At 40.3% G+C, this 25194-nt stretch overlaps 1 protein-coding gene across 2 annotated transcripts in view; it reads right to left on the bottom strand.

The window, feature by feature from the left end:
• Positions 1-2550: 2550 nt before the first annotated feature.
• AEBP2 (AE binding protein 2) overlaps positions 2551-25194 on the bottom strand; it is an 85160-nt gene continuing 62516 nt past the window's right edge. Inside the window, exons 6-9 of one of the 2 annotated variants that reach the window (XM_032796045.2) lie at positions 16016-16083; positions 6547-6660; positions 6217-6283; positions 2551-4618 (exon numbers count right to left, since the gene is read on the bottom strand). In XM_032796045.2, coding sequence (XP_032651936.1) covers positions 6229-6283; positions 6547-6660; positions 16016-16083 — 237 coding nt within the window. In that variant the 3' untranslated portion in view covers positions 2551-4618; positions 6217-6228. The remainder of the gene's footprint in view (positions 4619-6216; positions 6284-6546; positions 6661-16015; positions 16084-25194) is intronic. The other variant, XM_032796046.2, reaches the window with a different exon arrangement.

The raw sequence follows: 25194 nt of genomic DNA, 5'->3' as shown, positions 1-25194 counted from the left end.
AGCTCATCATGATTAACCCCATTTTCCTCACCTTCAGCAGTTTGCAAAAAGAAGAAAAAAAAAGCCAAGTTTAAAAAAAGTCTGTTAAGAGCATAAATTTAGTGGTGAAATTTCTGTAGTTTCTATTGATTTAAATAATCTGTAAATAAAGTGCAAAGAAGGGAAAACTAACTACACATTTATTCTGATGTCATTGTGCCACTGCACCCTCATGTTCTTCATAGTGATATTATGGCACAACGCTGATGCATTCTGTACAAGGTAAGTCATGTGAGGTGCCATTGGAAAAGTTATGATTTGCTGAATATGATTATCTGATTTGTATGCATGTATTATTTTTGTATCTGACATTAAAGACACTATGTGTCTATACTTCAAATGTAGTTACACCTGGGTAACGTCCACTAAACAAGATGCTTTCAGTCTAGATAGCTGGTTGAGAAGGGCCAATGAGTCATTAGGGAAAACAATAGGTCCTGAGAGAAGCTTATCGCCTACCTAGTGAGCCTTCCTGTGAATGCTCCAGGCAGCCTGTAAGGTAGGGGTGGCCAAGCTGTGGCTCCAGAGCCACAAGCGGCTCTTCAGTAGTTAATATGTGGCTCCTTGTACAGGTGTCAATTTTCCAATGTGCTGGGGGAGGGTGCTCACTGCTCAACCTTTGGTTTTGCCCCCACTCCACCCCTTCCCCTGAGCCGGCTATGCCCTCGCTCCTCCCCCTCACTGCTTCCTGCAGCCACGAAACAGCTGATAGGGAGGTGCAGGGAGGGATGGGGAGGCACTGATCAGTGGGACTGCCGGTGGGCAGGAGGTTCTGGGAGCAGGGGGGAGCTGCTGACATATTACTTTGACTCTTTGGCAATGTACATTGGTAAATCCTGGCTCCTTCTCAGGCTCAGATTGGCCACCCTGCTGTAAGGGATGGCTATGACAACTAAGGATATGTGACCAGGCTACATGATTCTGGACTCCATCTTGGGATGTCAGTATTTTTCCACAAAACAGTCTGGGAACGAAGTTCTGAAACAAAGGGTTCCCAGTAGCGTTCCCCTTTTTATGTCCATGTGTGGAATGAATTTTGTTATGTGAATCAATATGGAGGTGGTGCGTGACTTCACCTCCATAGTGATTAACATGGGGTGGGACTGAGGGGTTCAGGGTGCAGGAGGGGGCTTGGGCAGAGGTTTGAGGTGTGGGGGCTGCAGGCTCTGGGGTAGAAATCAGGGATTTGGAGTGCAGGCTGCCCCGGGGCTGCAGTGGGGAGAGAGGACTCCCCCAGCCCTCCGTCACTGCAGCAGGTTGGGACCAGAGGAGAGATGCCCCTCTCCGGCAGCGCTGGACTGAGGGAAGGGCTTCTCTTCCCCCAGCCGCAGCAAGTCTGGGGCAGGTCTGTTAGGGCCCAGGGAGGGGAACCGCCCCTCTGGCTGCAGCAGGTCCATGCTGGGGGAGAGACATCTCTCCCCACTGAAGCCCTGAGAAAGGGCCTGGGGCTTAACAAGCACCTGCACAGCTTTGAAGGAATTCAGGTTCCCACTCTATGCTAAATCTATACAAGGCAGGGAGTAACATCATCTGTGGTTCTTTGCTCCCCACAAAAGACCACCCCTGAAAACACCTGAGGAACAAAGACTGATCTGAGGGAAGGACTAGACCCAGGCAAAAGGGATTTCTAGCCTGTGTATGAAACACCTGGGGATTCTAAGCTGTGAAGCAAGTGCAACTTGCCCATTAGGAATCTGCAGCCTGCTTGTATCACGAGATTCTGCTAATTCATATTCAATCTATTTAGTATATTAAGCTTAGTTTGTTTGTTTTTTAATTTGCTATGTAATCTGCTTTCATCTGTTTGCTATCACTTAAAATCTATCTTTTGTAGTTAATCCTATAACAGATCTCTGAACAGAAGAACGTAAAAGTTATATATCAGGGTGATACCAATAAAAAGAGAACAGACTGAATTACTCCAAACTGGAGAATTAATGTTATTCTTCAGAAATACTCTAAGTAACATTCAAAACGTCACTCAGACAGATGCGTGGAACTGCCATTGTGTGTGCCTGGTATACCTCTATCAAAGTTGGTATTTGTTTAGAGCAACAAATCAGTGGCACTTAATTCTTGCATCTGGAGCACAGACAAAAGAATTAGATACATTCAGAACATGGATATGTGTAAGCATAAATCATTCCAGAAACTTTCTTCAAGCTAAAACAAAGCTAAAAAATTCACTTACCTTTTTGTTACCAGTGCAAACTCAGATTTAACTCTGTGTCTGTCCCCCTGCATTTTGGTTTTAAATGGGCTCTTCCCCCATCATGCCCTTCCGCCCACCCCGGGCAACTGCTGTATCACTAGGACATCACAAAATGCTTTGTTCAAACGCAAGAACAATCACTGGTTGATTATTAATGGTTTACAGGTACAGTACAGGATTTATATCCAACAACTCTTGATTAAGTGTGCATTCCATCATTTACAGAGGAACTAAAAAGATATTTAATTTATATCTTCAGCTCTTTTAAAACCTTCATTGAATGGTTACAATTTGGAAGCTAAGGTGGTTATTTGCTCTGTTTTATTAGAAAAAATACTCAGGCAAGGTCTACAATCATCTGTCCATTATAGATGACTTACAAGGAACTCATGAAGCAATAAAATTAAAAAAATACAAATACAAACTATATCTGAAACACTTCTATTTGGCAATTTTATAACAAATTTTAAAAAAGAACCAAAGAGATTGTGGATTACTTTATAGGTACAGAATAAGCAGTAGATGAAGTGCTCAAGCAAAAAAATTAAACAAAACACTGTACTTTTTTAAAAAATAAAGTCAGGTTGCTACAAATCTTATGAATAATACCTTATTTATTAAACAACCAGTCCAGAACATCTTATATTAGTGGTGCTTTTAATCTGCACTTCATTTTGTTTGATAAGATTTTTCATGTATATAAGTAACATATTTAACCCGTTGGAGCCAAGCAAGTCTTGCGTCAGTACCAATGCAGAATGCATTCGTATTATATTAGGAAACACTTAACCCTGCAGCCAAAGGGTTAATTCTAGTTTTATTCTATTTAATAAAATTTTAGTGTAAAAACTGCTGGTTTTTCGTTTCACCGTAGTAACGTGAAAATTCCTCCCCAATAAGGAAGACTAATTCTGCAGTTTGACTGCATATATCCACATATATTTTACATTATTCCTTCCAACAGCAAGGAAATGACTCATTTCACGTTCACTATCAGAAAGGAGTTCTGTTCCTCCCTCTGTTCTGTTCCTCCCTCAAAGATTTCTGGGAAGGATGTTCAATGTATTTTTTTTCTTACAACAGATATTAACAGTAGTATACAGTCCCTTAGGTATGCAAACGACTTTTTTTTGTTGTTAGGAAGGTGCTTTTTTAAACATTTCTTCTGGCAGCGCTAGTGAATTACAATATCCTTCCATATTTTCTAACATAATATATACATTTTAACTTTCATGCCTCTAGAAAAACATCTACAGTACATTTCATAATATAAAAATATATTACAAATCTGCTGAATTATTTACAAGCAATGTCCTATTATCTATATGCAACATTTTTGTCTCCATACAAGACTAACAAGTTACACACATTTCTATTTCTGCAAGTTAAAAAAATCCATGATTTCTTGCTTATTAAGCAAGAAAGTGATTTTATTTTCCTTTTCAGAGCCAACTTTGGTGCATAAAGGTTGAATTTCTAGATGTTTTAAAAAAATATCTTTTTCTTTACATCTAGAAAATATTAGGCCAAATAAAAAACACATATACTGTACAAGTGACAGAGTCTTAAAAGTTCAAAAAATTAAAATCAAACACCAATTTTGCTAACTTAAGTAGAGGTTTTTCAAAAACTGTTCAGTAATAAAGATTACATAAAAGCAGACCTCATTAACATACAGTACTAGTCCTGAAAAAGGGTCAGACATACTGCAACACTCTTAACAACACCTTTCAGTCTTACTTGGATATATGAATTTATAGTTGATTGGGAAAAACAAGCATTCCATTAACATTTGTTTAAACATCATTTAATGTCTCTTAGTTTTTGTGAAAGGATGCACAAGTGTATAAATGATGATTGATCACTATCCACCATACTCAGAAGGTAATAGGATAAAGCCTGGGTAGTTTGTTCATTGTCTGGTGAGTGTTAAACTCTTAGCAGCTTGTTAAGAGTTCTCCTGGGAACTGTGTAAGCTGTGATGGTTAGTTACTTCCTCTTTTCAAACTACTGTATATACTAACAAAAGAAAAGCAGCTTAAAGAAGCAAGCATGCAAAGCCTTTTAGTTGTTCCACTAAGTTGCCAGAAGAGTGTTTGCTCAGTCTCCCACTGTACCATTCCATGACAATGTGGATATACAGTAATATATTAATATATTCCACAGAAGCATCTACTTCATTCACAGAATGTTTATACTAAGCATAAATATTATCTAAGGATTTGGGGGAAAAAAAAGGATGAGGGTGGGTTGGGGGGTTTTGACTAATGTGCAACTTTATTTCTAATTCCATTGTCAGTGACTAAGACTGCAGGTGTCCCCAGTTGCTTTTGTTTTTACCTCTTCAACCTCTTCTGTGGCATTGTTCTGCAAAAGAAGAAGATCCATTTATGGTTCAAGGTCATCTCAACAGCTGATTCAATACAGTTGTATATGGAGTACTTTGGAGTCATGATTATACACAATTTATTTTCATTAAATTTTATTCAAACTGAAATGTCATTTTAGAAAATCCCATACTAGGATCCATTGTAACAGCCTTTGTACCGAGACTAGTATCCCTTCAATAATTCTTCCCCCATGCAAGTTTTAGGCTCCAGTTTCAGTTCTTTGATCACGCAATACTGTGAGGTTTCCAAAAAAGCAGTATTTACCAAATCACAATTCCAAGAGTTAAAATTCTAAAGTACAATTTATATAGTTCATGGGGGTATTTTAGTAGTTTTACTGGGGTATCTCTTAGCCCAAAAGCATTACAGTTTCATTTGAAAAGATCATCATATCCATTTTCATGGAACTTGTAGAAAGTTGGCAAAAAATAAATTAACAAACAAACTGATCTGTAGGACATCAGTTAAATTCCATTTGGGCCATAAAATTACAAGTAACTAATACCTAAGACAGGGAATAAAAACAGTTTTGTATTAAACATTTTAAAACAAGATACAATCTAATTTTGCTCATCACCTTATGAATTATTAGTTCACGTCAGTAATTCATATTCAAGTAAGTATTTTAAATACTTACATTTAGAGAGACAGCACATATAGCAAAATTAATTCTCTCCATACTCAAAATCCATTAATTTGATTAGTGAAGTAAATTGGCTATGAAGGTGAACTGAAAGGCTTAATACACACCCAGGCTTAATATACATCCAGACCTCAGCTGAGTGTCCCGTGTATTGCTTTAAACCTTAGTGATGTCAAGAAACACAGGAACACTGAACTTTGATCATGGCAGGTAAATGAAAACAACCAGATTTTCAATTTTTTAAAGTTTTCATAATTAATCCTACACATGTATCATCCTGTTATTGATTTGGGATCTTAATTTATTTAAAAAGAATTGAAAGCATTTCAGATTACCTTTAAAATTTTTTACACAAGATACAATCGTGGGATAATACAGAGGAATAAAATAAGAAAAATTATTAGAAATGTGATGATTAGAAGCCAATCTGAAGTCCTAAAAAAACCCATACGTGTATGTTCCTTAAAGACATATACTATCCCTCACCCCACCCCAAAGGCTAAAGAGTCTTGTATTAAAAAAATAATAGTATTTGTATACAAGTACAGGTTTCTAAGGCTATGTCTACACTACTGCAGTAAGCTGACCTATGCTACGCAACTCCAATTACATGAATAATGCAGCTGGAGTCAATGTACCTTAGGTCAAGTTACCGAGGGGTCTACTCCGTGGGGGGTCGACAGGAGAAACTCTCCCATCACCTTACCTTACTCTTCTCGTTGGGGGTAGAATACAGGGGTCGACTGGAGAGCGATCTGCTGTCGATTTGGCAGGTCTTCACCAGACCTGCTAAATCGACCACCAGTGGATCGATCTCAGAGCATCGGTCCCAGCTGTAGTGTAGACATAGCCAAAGTAGTACTGCATGTATTACAGCTGAATGTAAAATATGAAAAGATAAATTTGGACTTTAAAAAAATTGGTATACAAACCAGTATGTGATCTTAACAGAAGTGATCTTTCAGGATTCCACTGTATGTACCTCCTTTACTAGAATTTCTGTACACCAAGCACAAAAAAGTAAAATACACTTGGTAAATACATACATTCCCTGTGTCTCAGTTAGCAGAGTTCAGTTCAAGAAGTTAAGCAATTCTGAAAAGCCTTAAAACCTCAGAACTTAACCCCTGTACACTGGCAGGATTGATGTCACCTGCACTGGTGCATCAAGCACTAGCAATCTTGGCTTCTGGCATCAAAAAGTTAAGTGAGGCTTAAGACTTTATTGAAATAAAGTAAGAGGTTTAAAATTAGGAAGTTACCTGTATATGTTTGGGTCCAGAAGCAAGGCAGTATCTTTTGGTAGTTTTGATAAATGAACTACTTTAGTTTTTAATTGATGTCGTTCACTTTCATTTACCCACACATCAGGCAGACTATGAATAAATAAAATAAAAATTTTCAAAAAAGATCAACCCTTCTTCTCACCACAAAAGTATGTGGCAAACTAGCACTTATGAAGTATTTTAATATAATCCGCAAATTTCATGTACTAAAATAGCATCATCACTGGGGTGGTAAAAAGACACCAGAATTTTCACACATTCCTTACCTTTACAGTGCAAAAGAGACGCTAAGAATGGCTGAAGTTATAGTTCCTTAGAAATACTGGATGAAAAAAATAAAACGATGGCCTTGCATTTTGAATATCAGACTTTTGGCATTTTAAATGTAAAACAAAAAAAAAAAGCACACTGACTTCTAACAAAAGAGAATAAATTCAACTTAAAGTCTCAAATCTAAAACAAAAATAGTATGTTTGATTTTTCAAGTATTAGATAATGATAATCTAGAATACTAAATGCCCTGCGCTTCACCCTGGACTAATGAACTTGCTATATCTGCTTAATTTTCATAAAACTAAAGCTTACTTGACATGCTCATCAAAATATGATTTTCCGAGTCAAAATAATGAAGTAAACTGTATTAATTCTCTTTTTTGGATATACAGACAGCTAATTTCAAGCATGTTCGGTATCTAGTATATAAACTGTTCGTAGAGTGAGATACAGTAGAACCTGGTTACTACATAAATTGAGAGATAGGAAAAACACTGGCCCAGTTCCTAGTACTCAACAATGCTCTAAAACAAGACTAATCTACTTAAAACTGGCTTTTTCTTTTGCTGTTTAGGAAGTTATGAGTGCTAAGGATTGTGACATGCATGGTATATGGAAGAATGCTGCATGGCCATATATAAATGCAATTTACAGAGAACATTGATGAAATGTAAAAAGAAGTGTCTATAAAATGTATTTTAGAAATAGGGACTATTAACTGTTCCAAAGGGAGCCTGTGGCACAGAAAATTTTGAAAAGAAATCAATGGATTTATCCAAGTCAGATGTTTGGAATGGAAATTAAATTAAAAACAAGAAATTACCAACTAAAGCTGAAAAGGATACAGAACCAAATAAAAAAAGTTCTTCACACAAAACCTATCTGGAATGTTGAACTATCATAAAAAGACAGTAAAGGGTTAAGAAGGTCACGTAGCCTAGCTGACACCTGAACAGAGGAATCAATTGGAGGAACAAGATGTTTCATGAGGAAGGAGGGAAGTTCTTCCTTTGTTCTGTTTATTAAGTTCTGTGCTGGAGTGAAAATATCCAGGAATCAACCAGGGTAGTGAGGATTAGAGAAGGAATGAATTAGCTTATGTTTATTTCCTTTTGTGATGTCTTTCTGCATTAGAGGCATAATCAAATTGGGTTTTCTTTTGTGTAACTAAGGTTTTTGCCCAGGGGAACATCCTCTGTGTTTTGAATCTGCTGTCTGTAAGAGTAGCTTGCATGCTAATCTCTCAGAGGTATTTCTTTTACCCCCTTTTTCCTTAATTAAAAGTCTTCTTTTTAAGAACCTGATTGATTTTTTCCTTGTTTTAAGATCCAAGGGGTTTGGATTGGTGTTCACCAGGAAAGTGGTGGAGAAGTCTCTCAAGGTTACCCAGGGAAGGGTTACAATACTTGGGAAGGAGACATTTTTTGGGGGGGAAGACAGCGTTTCCCAAATGACTCAAACAACTGTTTAACGGTTTGGGTGGTAGCAGCAACCAGATCTAAGCTGGTAATTAAGCTTAGGCGTTCCCATGCAGGTCCCCACATCTGTACCCTAAAGTTCAGAGTGGGGGTGAAACCTATGACAAGAACAAATTGCCAAAGATAGCAACTTATGAAAATTAGTCCTTTTGTAAGCCTAAGAGGCAATCTGAAACACTTAAGATGGAGAAAATACAGTAGAATAGATTCTTTTTCTGAATCCAAAAAATCAATTGTAGTTTTTATTATTCCCTGTGTTTATTGGGAAGACATGCCATCTGGCGCTCTGTCTTGGCTCTTACCTACACCAGATAGTACAGAATGTTTATAGATTTACAACTAATATATTAAGTTAGCTACAAAGGTGTAGTACAAGATTATTGTGTCAGAACATATAAATTACCTTACTTTTTCAAGAAAGCCAGTCAACAGTTCACTTCTGTTGAAACAGCAGAAGTATGCACATTACAGCATTCCTTTAAGTGGACCAGAACTTCCATTCTTTACATTTACTTTAAATATCGGATTGTCTAACATATCTGAGTAACTTCTCTTCTGCACTGTACAAAAGGTTCTAAAATGTTGTTCATTTCTTTAAACTGAAATATTGAAATTCAGTTAGACTTCTTAAAAGTAAAATATTGCACTCAAAATTTAAATCATACTTCTGTTGATATTAGAACATTTGTAGACCTGAAACTTTCAGGTATTAATTAATTAAGCAAATAAACTTTTATCTCCTACACTGTAATAGGAACAAGTATGTTACAGTACTGTTATAAATACTCAATTAAGAATTCTATTACAAGATATTAAGTTCTATTTTTAATACATAGAGACTCAATCTTGCCCAATGAACGGCAAGAACAGTAATTCTTAGTGGCAGCTGAAATATTTATAATACCCTTCCCATTCCTGGCTGAAAATTACTCAGTCATCCTGCACTTCTGTAGGTGGCAGCAGCACAAAAAAAGAAAAAGAAAAAAAAAAAAAAAAAAAAAGAATGACCCACAGGTAGTTACAACACCAAATCAAAATGCCAAGGACTCCAGGAAAGATAAAAAAATAACTTACCAGTAATCCTTGTTCTCTGAAGACAATAATTATAATAGAGCCACACTGCAGGGTTCATGCTCTTGCACACAACCAGTTGAGACACTGAAAATCTACGGTGTTAAAACCACCTCATCAGAACATGTGTTTGCCCACCTGCTTTTGAAGATCTAAGATATTTAGATTACACCTGCTCATCACAGTGGTATCTGCATCAATCTTCAGTTATTTGATCTCAAGTATCACAAACTAAAAATATTCCCTTGCTCCAAGAGATGTTGGTTGAGTGTTGGCAGAGCTATTATATGCAATTATTCTCTATAAATGGAAATTCACTTATGATAGTGTCATGCTTGAAACCTAAAGTCCATGCCTAATTTCAAATTATATGATTGCTACAAAACTAGAGCTTTTTAGATAGACAGTATCACAGGGATTTTATTTGAAAGTCTCCAAAGAAGGATGCGCACATGCCACCTTTCTGATGCAGCCATTTAACTTTTCTGAATTTTAGCTCTGAAGTATTCCAGATCCCGTTATATGCAAGAGCATGGATTCAAGAATGTGGACCTATTATAAATCTACTTACCTTTAGAAGAAAAAGTAGTAACTTCATTAAAAAAACTTGTGGAAAACCCAGGAATTGCGCAACACTGGCTAAACTACACTCCTAATGGGTTTCCTAATGATATTAGAACAAGGTGGAAATAAAAAGATTATTCCACTTTTCCATATAATTAGGATTATAATATTTGCATACAAAAGAACTTTTCTTATTTGAAAGAGAGAGCTCTCATCATTATTTAAAGTAGAGTATTTTAGAAAAGTAAATCAATGACGTATGAAATATTTGATACTTACAACTTTCTATTTGCCTTAAACCTATTTGAGGGTTGAAACTGTTATTTGAAATCTGGCAGAAGCAGAGACTACTTACCTTGTACAGTAACTCGAGTTTTTTGAGATGTGTCCTCCTCAGGACCTGTGCATGACTGTGCACTCTGGAACAAAGATCTTTCATCAGCAGTGGCCATAGGTCCGTGCATACTTGTTCCCTAGATACCCTCATGCACCAATAAAAGGGCATATAGGAAGGGGTGAACCCGCTGCCACTCTAGTTCCTTCTCAACCACACAAGTCCAACAAGAGACTCTCAAGGCAGAAAGGAAAGAGGGCCTGTAGTGGAGCACCTATAGGTACTCACAACTCAAAGAGCTCCAGTTACTGTACAAGGTAAGTAACCTCTCCTTTTTCAAGTAGTGTCCTTATGAGTGCTCCATGTCACAAAGACTCCTGAGCAGTACCTCTATCATAAAGGAGGGTGCTGAGGAGGTAGATTCATTACAGAATGTTGAACAGCCTCAGCTCTGGAAGCAATCACATGAGCGTAGTGCAGGGAGAACATGTGTATCAAAGACCAGATGTCTGTGATGTATATGTTTCTCAGCATGGCAACTGGCAGAGTCAGCCAGTGGGAAGGGGATGAAACTCTGAGGCTTTAAGATGGATCCTGCAATCCATTTGGGTAGTCTGAAGGGAAGTAACCTGTACTTTCCTGTTTTCTGCAATTGATAAAAAAAAAATACGGGTGAAGCCCTAAAGGGCCTAGTTCTAGCTAGATAAAAGGTAAGATCTCATCTTGCAAACAGTATATGAAGGCTCATTTCTTCTCTTCAAGAGTTAGGCTTGGGATAAAGCAAACAGTAGGCGATTTTCTTGGCTGAGATGGAATTCTGAGGAAACTTTAGGAAAGAAATGAAGGCATGGATACAGTCAACTTGTTGTGATAGAACCCCACATACGGTGGGTCAGCTATCAAGGCCCCAACCTCCGGTGTCCTCCTGACCAAGGTGATGGATATGAGGTTTAACAGACAGATGAAAGAGGAAATAGTTCACCATAGGTTCAAATGGAGGTTTCCTCAGTGCATTGAGGACTAAACTGAGTTCCTATGGTGGAGCTGGTTCTTTAATTGGAGGGAAGAAGTTTAAAGAGGTCTTTGAGAAACCTCACCATGGTTGGGTAGATGAAGACTGAAAACCTCTCAATGAGGGAAGGAAGGCTGTTATAACAACTAGGTGAACTTTAACTGAATTCAGGGGTAATCTTGTGACTTTTAAACTGAATAAGTAATTGAGAATGTGTGTCAGATGAAACTCAAGAGGAAGTATAGATCAGTGGCTGTACCAAGTCTGGAAGTGTATCCTCTTATGTAGGTTTTTTGCTATGTTTAGATGCTTGAGCAGAAGGGGAGTCGGGATTAAACATATAGCAGTATGTGAGGCCAAGGAACTCTTAGGGCATCTCCCACTTGAGTTCCACCTGTATCCTCCCCTCGAGCAGAATCATCTGCACTTCACATTGGATGGAGGGAAAGGGACAGGACCCTACTTGTCCTTGCCAGGGTTGGATGTACCCCCTGCTAAAAGTTTTGCCAAGGTGAACCCTAAATGAAGGAGGCTCAACTGGGAACCCTGAATAGACACTTCTGAATCTAACAAGGAGTCGTCTCCTGTGTCAACTGGAGGGGCAAACAGTGCCAGTTACCAGTGTTTGAGTGAGTACAGAGGCATGGAATGGGTTCTTTAATTGCATCAGTACCAGATGCTGTTAATATTAAGATATCAGATAGTGTCTAGTTGATAGAACTGGAAATGCATCTGTGTATCCACAACGAGTCTATGAGAGACTGAAGACAGTGATGGTACCAGGGGGCAAGACAATATTGAACACGGTAGTGGAGGTGAAGTAGGCTCCAGCGAGCGAGATGGTACCAGTGGGGAGCATCTCACAGTACCCCTCAGCAACAATGGCTCCTTCAAAATCTGAAGGTCCTCAAGGGTCAAAAGACTACAGTACCAGGGCCTCTGGTAGGAAACATCAGGAGTACCAGAGATGCCACTGAAGTACAACTGGTGCCTCCTTCATGTCTGACTACTGGAGGTAGTACTGACAATGATTTCGACTTGACTTGGGAGTCCTTATGTCAGAGTCACACAGTCCAGTGCCAACGTAGGTGCCACTTTAGATAGTTTACCTGATGGTTTCTCAGTACATGGCATGTTTTTTTTAGCCTGTGCTGTGGTCGTGGTGGGAGCCTCAATGGTTCCCATAACTAGTCACAAGGTCCCCTGAGACCCAGATTGAGGGTAACTTTTCTCTTTCTTTTCTCCCATTTGGGGGAAGGAAGCCTTCTCTTCTTCAATGGTTTAGGTCAGCGGTTGTCAAACTGTGGGTCGTGACCCCAAAGTGGCTCATGGCCCTGTTTTAATGGGGTTGCCAGGGCTGGTTTAGACTTTGCTGAGGCCTGAGGCCGAAGCCTGAGCCACACCACCCAGGGCCAAAGCTGAAGCCTGAGGGCTTGAGCAAGCTCAGGTTTTGGTCCCCACTCCTACGGTCGTGTAGTAATATCTGCTGTCAGAAGAGGTCACAGTGCAATGAAGTTTGAGAACCCCCAGTTTAGATGGTTTTGAAGGGCCTGCGGGGTCTTTGCTTACTGCCAGTAGAGACGATCACCAGAGCTCTCTGAGTATCTGATGTACAAAGGGGGTGACTCAAATCCCACAGGTCTCAGGCAGCACTCCACTGACGGGCGTTTGAGCCTGTCCTTCCTCAATTTATTAGATCTGCTCTTAAATCCTGAGCAGATCTTAGATTGGGAGGGGATGTGAGATTTCCTGACGCAATGGAGCAGCTTGAATTGTCTCTGTGGGGGAAAGACCCATGGCAGGTCAGGCAGGCTTTAAAGCCCAGGGTCTTGGGCATAACGTAAACTTGAGGCCATGACCCAAAGACCTGAGAAAAAGCAAAGGCCTGAATTAGGCAAAATAAGGGAAGGGGAAATGCCCCCTTTATAAAAGCACAAACTGTGCTAAACAAAAATGAGAAAAATAAAAAAACTTTAGCAACAGGATAGCAAACCAAGAGGCTAGCTATCAGATGCTGCAACACAGCCACAGGCGAATGAGAAGGAATTGGAGTAGCAGCTGGTCCATCCCTCCTGATATGACCTCATAAAAGAGCATGAGGGTATCTAGCGCATAGTTGCGGATCCAAGGACACTGATGAAAAATTTCATCACATATCCTGATGTGGAGTATGCACAAAAACACTCCTCAAAGAACATTCAAAATCAAAAGAAAAAGCAACCAAACACGTTGAGAAAGCTTCAAGTGCAGTGTAGCAGTTTGTTCTTCGGGTAGGTCTACACAGAAAAGAAAAACCTGCAGCTGACCCATGCCAGCCAACTCAGGCTCGCAAGGCTCAGGCTTTGGGGCTGTTTCATTGCTGTGTAGACTTCTGGGCTCAGCTGGAGCCCGAGCTCCACGACCTTGCAGGGTCAGAAGGTCCCAGAGCTCAGACTCCAGCCCAAGCCTGGAAGTCTACACAGCAATGAAACAGCCCTGCAGCCCACATCAGCTCACACGGGCCAGTTGCAGGTTTTTCTCAGTGTGTCTTCGTTAAACAGGAGAATCCAAAATGGCAGCATTACACAATTTACAATCGAAGCGACAAAATGTAATGTTCCCATGGTAAATTTATTGCGAGATTCCAGCATTTGCTTTATGTATCTTGAAGTCCTGCTGTGTATTACCAATTACAACACTATTATGTGGCCACTTTATGAAGGTCGTTGCTATTTCACTTTCCTAACACCTGCCATACTGAGAATCAGATAAACCATAGTTAGAGAACAATCACCATTTTATTATATATTCCTATACTGCAAAACCATCTGTAATTCTTAGGGTTGTCGATTAGTCGGTTAACTTATGTGATTAACTTAAAAAAATTAATCGCAATGAATCGCACTGTTAAACAATAGAATACCAACTGAAATTTATTAAATAATGTTGGATGTTTTTTTACATTTTCAAATATATAGATTTATATTACAAAACACCACGAAGTGTATAGTGCTCACTTTACATTTTAATTACAAATATTTGCACTGTAAAAATAAAAAAAGTATTTTTCAATTCACCTCATACAAGTACTATAGTGCAATCTCTTTATTGTGAAAGTGCTATGTACAAATGTAGATTTTTTTTTGTTACATAACTGCACTTAAAAAACACAACAACGTAAAACTTTAGAGCCTACAAGTCCACTCAGTCCTACTTCTCATTCAGCCAATCTCTAAGACAAACAAGTTTGTTCACATTTACAGGAGATACTGCTGCCTGGTTCATATTTACAATGTCACCTGAAAGCGAGAACAGGAGTTCGCATGGCACTTTTGTAGCTGGCATTGAAAGATATTTATGTGCCAGATATGCTAACATTTGTATGCCTCTTCATGCTTCAGCCACCATTCCAGAGGATATGCTTTCATGCTGATGATGCTCGTTAAAAAAAATAGTGCGTTAACTAAATCTGTGACTGAATTGTCTGAGGGAGAACTGTATGTCTCCTGTTCTGCTCTACCTGGATTCTGCCATATATTTCATGTTATAGCAGTCTCTGATGACTCAGCACATGTTCATTTTAAGAACATTTTCATAGCAGATTTGATGAAACACAAAGAAGGTACCAATGTGAGATTTCCAAAAATAGCTACAGCACTCAGCCCAAGGTTTAAGAATCTGAAGTGCCATCCAAAATCTGAGCAGGATGGGCTATGGAGAATGCTTTCTGAAGTCTTAACAGGGCAACACTCTGATGAAGAAACTACAGAACCCGAACCATCAAAAAAAAAGAAAATCAATCTTCTGCTGGTGGCATCTGACTCAGATGATGAAAATAAACATACATTGGTCCGCTATGCTTTGGATTGTTATCGCGCAAAACCCATCATCAGCACGTATGTGTCCCCTCTGGAATGGTGGTTGAAGCACAAAGGGACATATGATTCTTTAGCGCATCTGGCACATAATTATCTTGTGACGCTGGTTACAACAGTGCCATGTGAACAGCTCTTCTCACTTTAAACAAGACATGGGCAGCATTATCTCTTGCAAATTGTAACTAAACTTGTTTGTCTGAGCGACTGACTGAAGTCTAAAGTTTTACATTCTTTTATTTTTTAATAGAGTTATTTTTTTTGGTATACAATTCTACATTTGTAAGTTCAACTTTCATGATAAAGAAATTGCATTATAGTACTTATTAGATGAATTGAAAAATACTATTTCTTTTGTTTTTTATTGGGAAAATATTTGTAATAAAAATAAATATAAAGTGAGCACTGTACACTTTGTATTTTGTCTTGTAATTTAAATCAATATATTTGAAAATGTAGAAAACATCCAAAAATATTTAAAGAAATGGTATTCTATTTTTGTTTAATTGCTTGATAGCCCTAGTAATTCTACATTTCAATGATTAACAGCACTGGCTATTAACATTTAACACAGCACGTATACCTACTTATGGAAAAATAAAGTATTTTTTAAAAGGCCTTTACACAGAGATGGTAATAATGGATCATCTCAATGACTTGGCAACTGAAGAAAATCAACTAGACAAAAGAGAAAGTTAATGACTGTTTTGTTCCAAACACCCAGGTTACTTTAAAAAACCCAGTATTTTACACAGAAAATGTACTGTTAAATATTCAAAGAATAATAAAGGAGAGCACACTAACTGGATTGTAAACACCTCCACATGCAAATGGTATAACTGACAATGTATGTACTCACATGTCTTCTGGTGTCCAGTGAAGCAAAAGTTTTATTTTTCCAGATTCCTCTTTTCTTTTAGCTATTACCTGACATTAACAGTTAAAATAAACATTATTTAAAAATCACATTTGCAGAATATTTGCTCACATTTACATTCCCTTGCTAGGTTTTATCCCAATTGAAACAACTACTTAAGAAATAAAAATTGTTTAATCAAAGAGTGATAATTATATGCATAAGAAATCTATGTATAGAACTGCTCGAATAGTTCTTAGTAAGGTTGTAAACCTTCATTTAAATTTCCCATAATATTTTATACCTGACATATCCAACAATCACTGAATGAAAATTCAAATGTATCTTGAAATTTACATTTTTTTTTAAATTAAAGCTTTTTAAAAAAATCAGTCAAGATTTTGCAAAGTTACTTCAAAACTGAAATTACTGAATAAGATCCACAACTTTTACGTACAGTTACAAATATGCATGTGATGCTTTATGAAATACCTAAGGAAACAAAATTTCTGCCTGATGGAGCTTACAATCTCATTCTAACATTACATCCAAAACCTAATGTTCCCTTAATGTATTTAGATTGCAGAATAAATCACTCAAAAAGTTAAGAAATGCTACATTTATGGATGCCTGTGCAATCTTAATTCTCCCCCTTTGTACATACAAACTTACTCCCGGGGGAATTCTGAACCATTGTGTAATTCAGAATTTTGCAGAAAATGTTGTAAGTGCAGAATTTCCTTCCCCCCACAGAAATGGGCTGCAGTGCTGCTAGCCACCACTAGAGGCCACTGGACTCTGCAGAGCCCAGCCTGCACATGGAAGACAATGCTGGGGGAGAGGCAGCTAGAGCAGCTGTTCTCCAGCTTCTGCACTGGTGACCCCTCCTCACAGCAAGCCTCTGAGACCCCCCTGACAAATTAAAAACACTTCTTAATATATTTAACACCATTATAAAATGCTGGAGGCAAAGCAGGGTTTGGGGTGGAGGCTGACAGCTCGTGATCCCCCATGTAATAACTCTGCGATCCCCTGAGGGTCCCAACCACTTGTTTGAGAACCCTGAGCTAGAGGGTTCCTGGCAGCTGCAGTTCCCAGCATGCCCTGAGGGAAGGAGAGGGCAGCACACAGGAAACTCTGTGCAAGCCTGGGACAGAGCATCAGGCTGTTTATCCCTCTGGATCCCTGGGCTCTGAGGAACAGGTGTCTGGGCAAGGGAAGACCCCGCAGCTAGGCTCTGCAGAGGGTGAGGAGGTGTGGGTATCTGGGCTGTGGGGGAGCCATGGTTGGGGGTGAGGAGTAGGGGGTTTGGGTGTATTAGTTGGAGGGCGGTCCAGCCAGGTGAGCTTGGGAGGTGGAGGGATTGTGGGTATCTGACCCCTCCCGGCTGGACTCTGGGGTGGGGGGTAAGGGGCCAGAGAAATAGGAACTGGGTTGTCATAGGAGTTTCTTTCACTGTCTACTCTTGGGGGAATTTGTGTCTGTCTGTCTGTCTTGTTACAGACATACTTACTGACAGCTATTTTGAAATAAATTACCAAAATATTGAAACTAGCGTGATTATGCAGTACTTGACAAATAAAATTTGCAGAATTTTTAAATTTTGGGGCACAGAATGCCTCCAGGAGTAAAGTGTTCTCTGAATGAGGAAGGGGCCCTATAGGAAAAAAACAGTATATGATTCATGTGATTAAAGGATTATATATATTTTGTGTATATGCACTTTTTTGTGTGTGTATGTGTATATACAAACACACACACACACACAAGTGTATATACACAAATTAAGGTTGCACAAGGTGCCAGCTCCCCCCATAGTAACACCCAAGACATTTCAAATGTGGAAGACATGGACACAGGTGGTAATATTAAAACAGAAAACGTTTCTCCCCACAATGGGTTTTTAGGAGAAAATGAAACTGTGTTTTTACAATCCTGACTAACTTACAGTATGACAGCATATCACAAATTCTTGGAAGAAATTCAGTTGACTCACTGTTCTACAGAGGATCATAAAATTAATTATTTGCAAACAAACCATTCTCTATTCTGCTGGTACTGGAGAACACTTGCCAATCTATTCCCACAAAATAAATCCTTATAGTCAAGGACCAGATTTTCAAATATGGGATCCTATGCTTAGGCTTCAAGGTCTTGGCCAAGATTTAAATAAAACAAGGAAATCAAGCATTAAAAAAAAGCTACATTAAATACAAGTTAATACAGTTAGTTGACATATGTAGTGTATTTTCCTTAATATCAATGTGTTAATATTCACATTAAACTTTCCAATAACCTACAATATCCAGGGTGGGCTACTTGCTTTCCCATGTACTGGACTATTCTTTGGCTCTTCAATGCTGGACCTAACACTTATATATTGTGCGCGCACACACTGTCAAACTGCTGTACAAACATTAATCCTAACAACTCCTGAACATCTATGAATGCATGGCAGTCCATCAAATCTGTGATAGAGACTATAAAGCCTGTAACACTGCCAATTCAGAGTATGTCAGAGCCACAGATTACTGCTGAGCTTTTAAAGGTAAGTGCACTTGTTCTGCAAACGATCTTTGCAAAACGTGCAGGACTAAACTCTAATGTCAAGAAGTTATGTAGATGTTTGAGGATGATGTTCATAAACTGTGTGAGAACTGAAGCCACTCCCATGTTACTATATTCAAACTATGCTCCTCAGACTAGCCCTATCCATGACACATTTTCCAGGACTCAATAATAAAATAAGTTTGATGCCTGTAGGCCAAGATATCTGAAAAAATATGACCTGACCAAAACATTTTTTAAAAAAATGGAAACACTATTTTGGAAGGGTCATACTTCACATGACTCGTCAAATGCCCCTGGAATCTAATAAAAAAAGACCTGCCTTTGCTAAAAGACCTCAAATAATCTGAAGGACAAAAGAATTTCTTAAAAAATAATACAGAAGTGAGGAAATCGGGAGAAAAATCAGTTTCAGAACTGAGAGTTGATTGTGACAACTATAGAGAGAATGGCATCTTCGCTTAATGAGAGACTAAATCCTTTGTATTTTTGGATACAAAAATTGTGCAATTAAGCCAGTATTCACCACAGTGGAAGATGTTACTAATCACCCAGACACTGATGCTGAACTTCTTTTAATCACTTTGCAAGACAGGAAGAGTCACACAGAGTAACAAAATGAAACAGATCAAAGAAAAGATTGTTTTCATTGTGGCAGACAGCAGCAGTATATAAAAATGGCTGGTTGCAGATGCAAGCATACATGTCAGAATTCTGCAGCTACAAAATTGCGAAGGGACAACCATCCAGCAAAGGCTATTAAATTCCATTGACGCGATCCAGCTGTCCCAAATAAGCCCTGCTTGTTGAAATCAACTATTGATAGAAATTTGTTTACTTAATTGATACTGTTATGTAACAATTTTGAATGTGTTCAGACACTAAGGAAGGAGCAGGCACAAGAAAGGTTAATTTGCTACTTGAAAAATTCCACTTTCTTTGATACTGAACCTTTCAAATGACAACTATTTTTCACTTCATCCAAATCACCGGCAATACATTTGGAAGCGGAGACCCCGGCACTAGGATTCTGTTACAATCCTGCTGACACTATGAATTCAGAGAACTGACCTACCTTTTCAGTGGTCTATATGCAGCCATTCTAGAAAGTAATAGGATTGACTCATTCATCAATATCATGCCAGCAACAGAACAGGAAAAAAAAATTACAGAGTAATCAAGTCTCCAGATATGCCTATACTCCCAGGCACGTAAAGTCAGGTTCATAACAAAAGGCTGACTTGATTCAGTTTCATATCCCCTTTCCTTTAAGCTGATTTGACAGAAAGCATGCATGCTTTCAGAATAAGCTTCAACTGTTTTCTTCTAGCACACTGAGGCTGATGACATGGTGCTTATCTGTGGATAAGAACACTGACAGTTACCTGTCACTTTAATTGATTTAATTAGATTTCACCTTCACCACAAAACAGGAATTAGTCTTCTTGCCAGGCAAAGGTTTTCATATAATTTTGTTATATAAAGAATGTCTACTCTTTAATTATGCTTGCTTTTAAGTTACCAATGGACATTTAAAAGACAGAAGACAAACGAGGTGATTTAATTTTCCAAAAGAAAAGCCCATCATACAAATCATAGATAAAACTAAATGTAACTATACCAAGGCCTGATCTACATTACAGAACAAGGTCGATGCAAGGCAGCTTATATCAACCTTTGTAAGGTACCTACACCAATGGTTCTCAACCCACAGCCCATTTGTGGCCCAAATCAGCAACAATGGCAGTTCATGTGACATTCTCAGTGCCATAAAGGTAGGATATATATTGTGTGGATGTGGTCCATGTTACACAAACAGAGCTGCATATGCAGTGCACAATGGTAAATAGATTAGTGTAGACCAGTGGTTCTCAAAGTTTTGCTCCACTGACCTAACTGCCCTGCTGTGCTGACTTAATACTGTTGCTTATGTTGACTGTTACAGGCTTTAACAAGCCATCCCACAATGCCCCACACTGACAGTACAATCGGTACAAGCACTCCTGGCACACAGGAGCAAAGTGTAGACTTACACTAGCGATGTAATTCGTGTGGCAGCTGTATGCCAACGTAAGTTAGATTAAGTTAATTTTGTAGCATAGACATGCCCCGAGGTATCAAAATACAGAATTGAAGTCTACTAGAATGTTTGTGTATTTTTCTCTCCTTATTTTTACCTTCAAAAACTCATCTACAGCTGCTTTTAGTATCACACTAACTTCCACATTTTCAAATATGTATAATTGCCTAACATACTGTTAAGCTTTCCAAGCATTCTGCCTCTGAAGTAGTCTTTCCTCACCTGAGATTCCGGCGCTGGCATCTGCTTCACTAGTTTTTTAATTAAAGAGAGATATGAGGATTTTTAAAAAAACATGGGTTTATTATTCAATCAATTTACTTAAAGACAGAAAAACACTGCTGTTAGCTAGAAATCCACAAAAATGAACATGTGCGTTAGACACACGTGATATAAAGTCAAGGATACAGAAAATTATTAACCTCTGAGGACATTTTTAATGCAGTTTTTATTTCCATAGAAATAAAATTAATTAATTACACCATACATTTGGTGTCAGAGCAGTCTGGAGGCTATTCTAAATTATACCAGTGGGAGATTAGCATAGCAGAGCTCTGTCCTTCCTTTCTTCCCTGGCACACCTCCTGTTGGAACAGATACCATCTCTACTGGGTTTATGTCAATGAAGAGTTTCCTTTTTTTCAAATGAATTCTTCACTTGGCATTTACTTCCAGAATCTGTATACCACTTTGTGCCACTCAAGCAACGAAGAAAAGACAGTTATCTTTTTCCGTAACTGGTGTTCTTCGAGACATGTTGTTCATGTTCATTCAACTTAGGTGTGTGTGCACGCCACATGCACTGGTGCCGCAAGTTTTTTTCTTCAGCAGTATCTGTAGGGGACTGGCTCACCCCCTAGAATGGTGAACACATGCCACAGTATATAGGGCACCGCCAGCTCCCGCCACCCTCAGTTCCTTCTCGCCGGAAACTCCAACAGCGGGGAAGGAAGGTGGGTTGTGGAATGGACATGAGCAACACATCTTGAAGAATACTAGTTGCGGAAAAAGGTAACTGTCTTTTCTTCTTCGAGTGCTTGCTCATGTCCATTCAACTTAGGTGATTCCCAAGCAGTACCCTTTGGAGGTGGGCAGGAGTTCACAGATGTGTAGATTGCAAAACAGCTCTGCTGAACCTAGCATCATCCCAGGCCTGCTGAGTGATGGCTCAGGAGGGGGCATGAACATGTGCACCGAGGACCACGTTGCGGCTCACAGATGTCCTGGATCAGGAAGTGTGCCAGGAAGGCTGCCGAAGATGCCAGCGCTCTCGTCGAGTGAGTCTGACAATCGGTGGTGTAGGGACTCCCGCCAACTCATAGCAGGTATGAATGCAAGAGGTGATCCAGTTAGAAATCCTCAGCCCTTCATTCTATCAGTTGTAGAGATGAAAAGCTGAGTCAACTTATGGAAAGGCTTTGTCCCATCTAGATAGAAAGCCAGGGCCCTTCTTAAGTCCAAAGCATGAAGGTGCCTCTCTTCACCAGTCTCATGGGGTTTAAGGCAGAAGACTGGAAAAAAGATGTCCTGGATCATGTGGAAAATAGACACTACCTTGGAAGGAAGACAGGTGGGGTCAGAGCTGAACCTTGTCCTTATAGGAGACCGTGTACAGCAGTTCTGAAGTCAGGGCTCGCAGCTCAGAGACTCGCCTCGCCAATGTCACTGCCACCAGGAAAGCTACCTTCCAAGATAGGTGAGACAGGGAGCACTAGGCCAAAGGCTCGAAGGGCAGACCCGTGAGCCTGGACAGAACCAAACTGAGATCCCAATGAGGGACTGGGGATCGAATGTGTGGAAAAAGTTTCTTAAGACCTCTGAGGAACCTGATCGTCACGTCATGCGAGAACACTGTCTGCCCCTGGATTGGCGGATGAAAGGCTAAAATGGCCAGCAGATGCATCCTGATAGAGGAGTGCGCCAGGCCCTGGTTCCTCAAATGAAGCAGGGAGTCTAAGATCGACTGCACCGAAGAATACGAAGGGGAGATGCCCCATCTGGCCGCCCAGCAGGAGAACCTCATCCACTTTGCCAGGTAAATCTGTCTAGTCGAGGGCTTTCTACTCTCAAGGAGGACCTTCTGGACCACTTCTGAACAGGTCTGTTCCTCAGGGTTCAGCCACGCAACATCCAAGCCATGAGGTGGAGGGACGTGAGGTTGGGGTGCCAGAGGTGGCCGTGATCCTGTGACAGTAGGTCCGGTCAATTCACCAGGGACCACCGAGGGATTGCTGCCAGGCTCGACAGTGTCTCAAACCAGTGCTGGTGAGGCCACACCGGGGTGATATGATTACCTGAGCTTTGTCTCTTGATTTTCACTAGGACCTTGCCGATGAGTGGAATTGGAGGGAACACATATGTCAGGCTTCCTGCCCACGGCAGGAGGAAGTTGGTCCAATAAAAGATATTACCTCATCTACCTTGTCTGAAAAGAAACCACGCTGATTTAAAAATTGTTTGACAGTAGATGCTGTCATAAGATAAAAGTTTTGCTAAACTGTACGGTGGTGTGTAGCGAGGAGGTGTGGTCTCCCTCAGAGAGGGAGCAAGAAGGACCACAACCCACCCTTGGGCTGCAGAGCCAGGAAAACCATGCCTACCCCGCCAGAAGCTGAGAGGCAGGACAGGAAGAGAAAGTACAAAAGGCAGGCCCTGTAGCTCAGTTTGGCTGGAGCTGCCAAGAGAGACAGAGGCTTCTCCCCTGCCTCCGGAGTGGGACGTTGAGGAGGAGCTCCCAGGGCTGCCGCCTGAGGACTGGCCAGAGTTCCCAAGCCTGGCACCTGACAGACAACAAGGAGATGCTGGGGCTACACCGATGACTGGACAGAGCTCCCAGGGCTGCTGGCTGACCGAGGCATCGATGAGTGGCTCGGGCTACTGCTGATGACCAGTCTCAAGGAGATGGAGGACACCTACAGCATGGAGGTACCTATCTCCCCAGCATTTGGAAGTAGCCTGGGAAACTAGACAACAGTCTGGTTGGACCGTGGCGTAATACTAGGTGGGCATGTTGCGGGTGGATCCCCGTTGACCCAAGGGCGGACCACTCAGCCACCGTTAGGGCCCTGGGTTGGGACTGGTGGAGTAGGATGTGGAGGGGTCCCCCTGCAACCCCACTCCTGGGGTGGCAGCCTCCCCGCATTAGGCCAGGAGGCCTATGCTTGGTGCTCACTCTTGCCTGAGCCCCGAGACTGCCTTACCACTCTGTCGTGGTTGCAGGCCAAAGCCCCTAACTACTTGCTCCCCTGCCCCAGGGTTTGGGCTTACAGACTGTGTTACTATGTCCTGATTGCAGATTAGAGCCCCTAATTGTTGGTGCCATGCCCTGCCCGAGGGCCAGGGTTCACAGACTCGCCATTGCCCTGCCCAGATCAAGCAGACTGAGCTCTAAAGACTGCTAATACCCACTAATTAATTGCAGTGCAAAGGGCTTAACAGCTTCAGAGAAAGACCAGGAGGAACAGCCACGCAGGCTTACACAAGGTATGTTAGGGAACAAAGCAAAAAGTACACATGCCACTGGATGCACAGAAACAGAGGCTTTGACTTCTGGATAGAAGCTCCACACGGACAACTCATTCAGAACTTCAGAGGTTGAATTTGAAGGATCAGCAGTTAGCTCCTGGGAAAAGGAAGAAAGTTAGTCAGTCAGCTCCTGTGAGCAGTAGTACTGGTGGGCTTTTATAAGCTTAGGCTGCCCTCAGTGGAGTATGAAATAGAAAGGTTATTGAACGTTGTTATTTTGTTAGTATTATGTTTACTCTTGTTAAATAAGTTTTGTGTTTTGTCAAACCCAGGGATTGTAGGTGTAGTCTAATAACAGTGAGCTTTGAAGAGATCTGCAGGCTCCTCAAAAGAATTAAGAAAAGCAGCCATCAAGGCTCGATATTTACAAGCAAGTTCCTAAGATTACCTTAGACCATCCCATGCTTTGCTGCACACTGGTCTACCCACATTTGCCATCCTTTCCTGTCAACTGCTCTTCTCTCCAAATCGTCCCCAAGAAGATTAGAGGGGCAAAAAGGATGCACTGATGTTGCACAGGTGCTTAATAAAGTGTGCACCGAGGAAAGTGCAAGTCATGACAAAGAGCCTAATTGTTTGTCTATTTTTAAAGTGGAAGGCTTTAAGGAACAACTCTAGTCAGACCTGCATGTGAACAGAGGTGATCAACGCAAGAAACCAGGACCTCAAGAGAGGAAAGAAGTACCCCTCTAGCATTAACAGCAAATTCAACTGAATAGGCTCAAGGTCAAGTTGCTGATTATTTTATAATGGAGAAGTTAATAATGACTAACCGTTATAGGTTAAAGCAGCAGGGAATCCTGTGGCACCTTATAGACTAACAGACGTTTTGGAGCGTGAACGTGAACGCTCCAAAACGTCTGTTAGTCTATAAGGTGCCACAGGATTCTCTGCTGCTTTTACAAATCCAGACTAACACGGCTACCCCTCTGATACGTTATAGGTTAGTACATAGTTATAGCATGCAATTAGATATGTTACGAAAGGTATATTTTATGGTTTTTCCTAG

The sequence above is a fragment of the Chelonoidis abingdonii genome, chromosome 1, assembly GCF_003597395.2.
Source record: "Chelonoidis abingdonii isolate Lonesome George chromosome 1, CheloAbing_2.0, whole genome shotgun sequence".
In the NCBI taxonomy this organism is placed as follows: Eukaryota; Metazoa; Chordata; order Testudines; family Testudinidae; genus Chelonoidis; species Chelonoidis abingdonii.
Note: the sequence above shows the minus strand (reverse complement) of the source record. Positions and strands in the feature narration are given on the sequence as shown.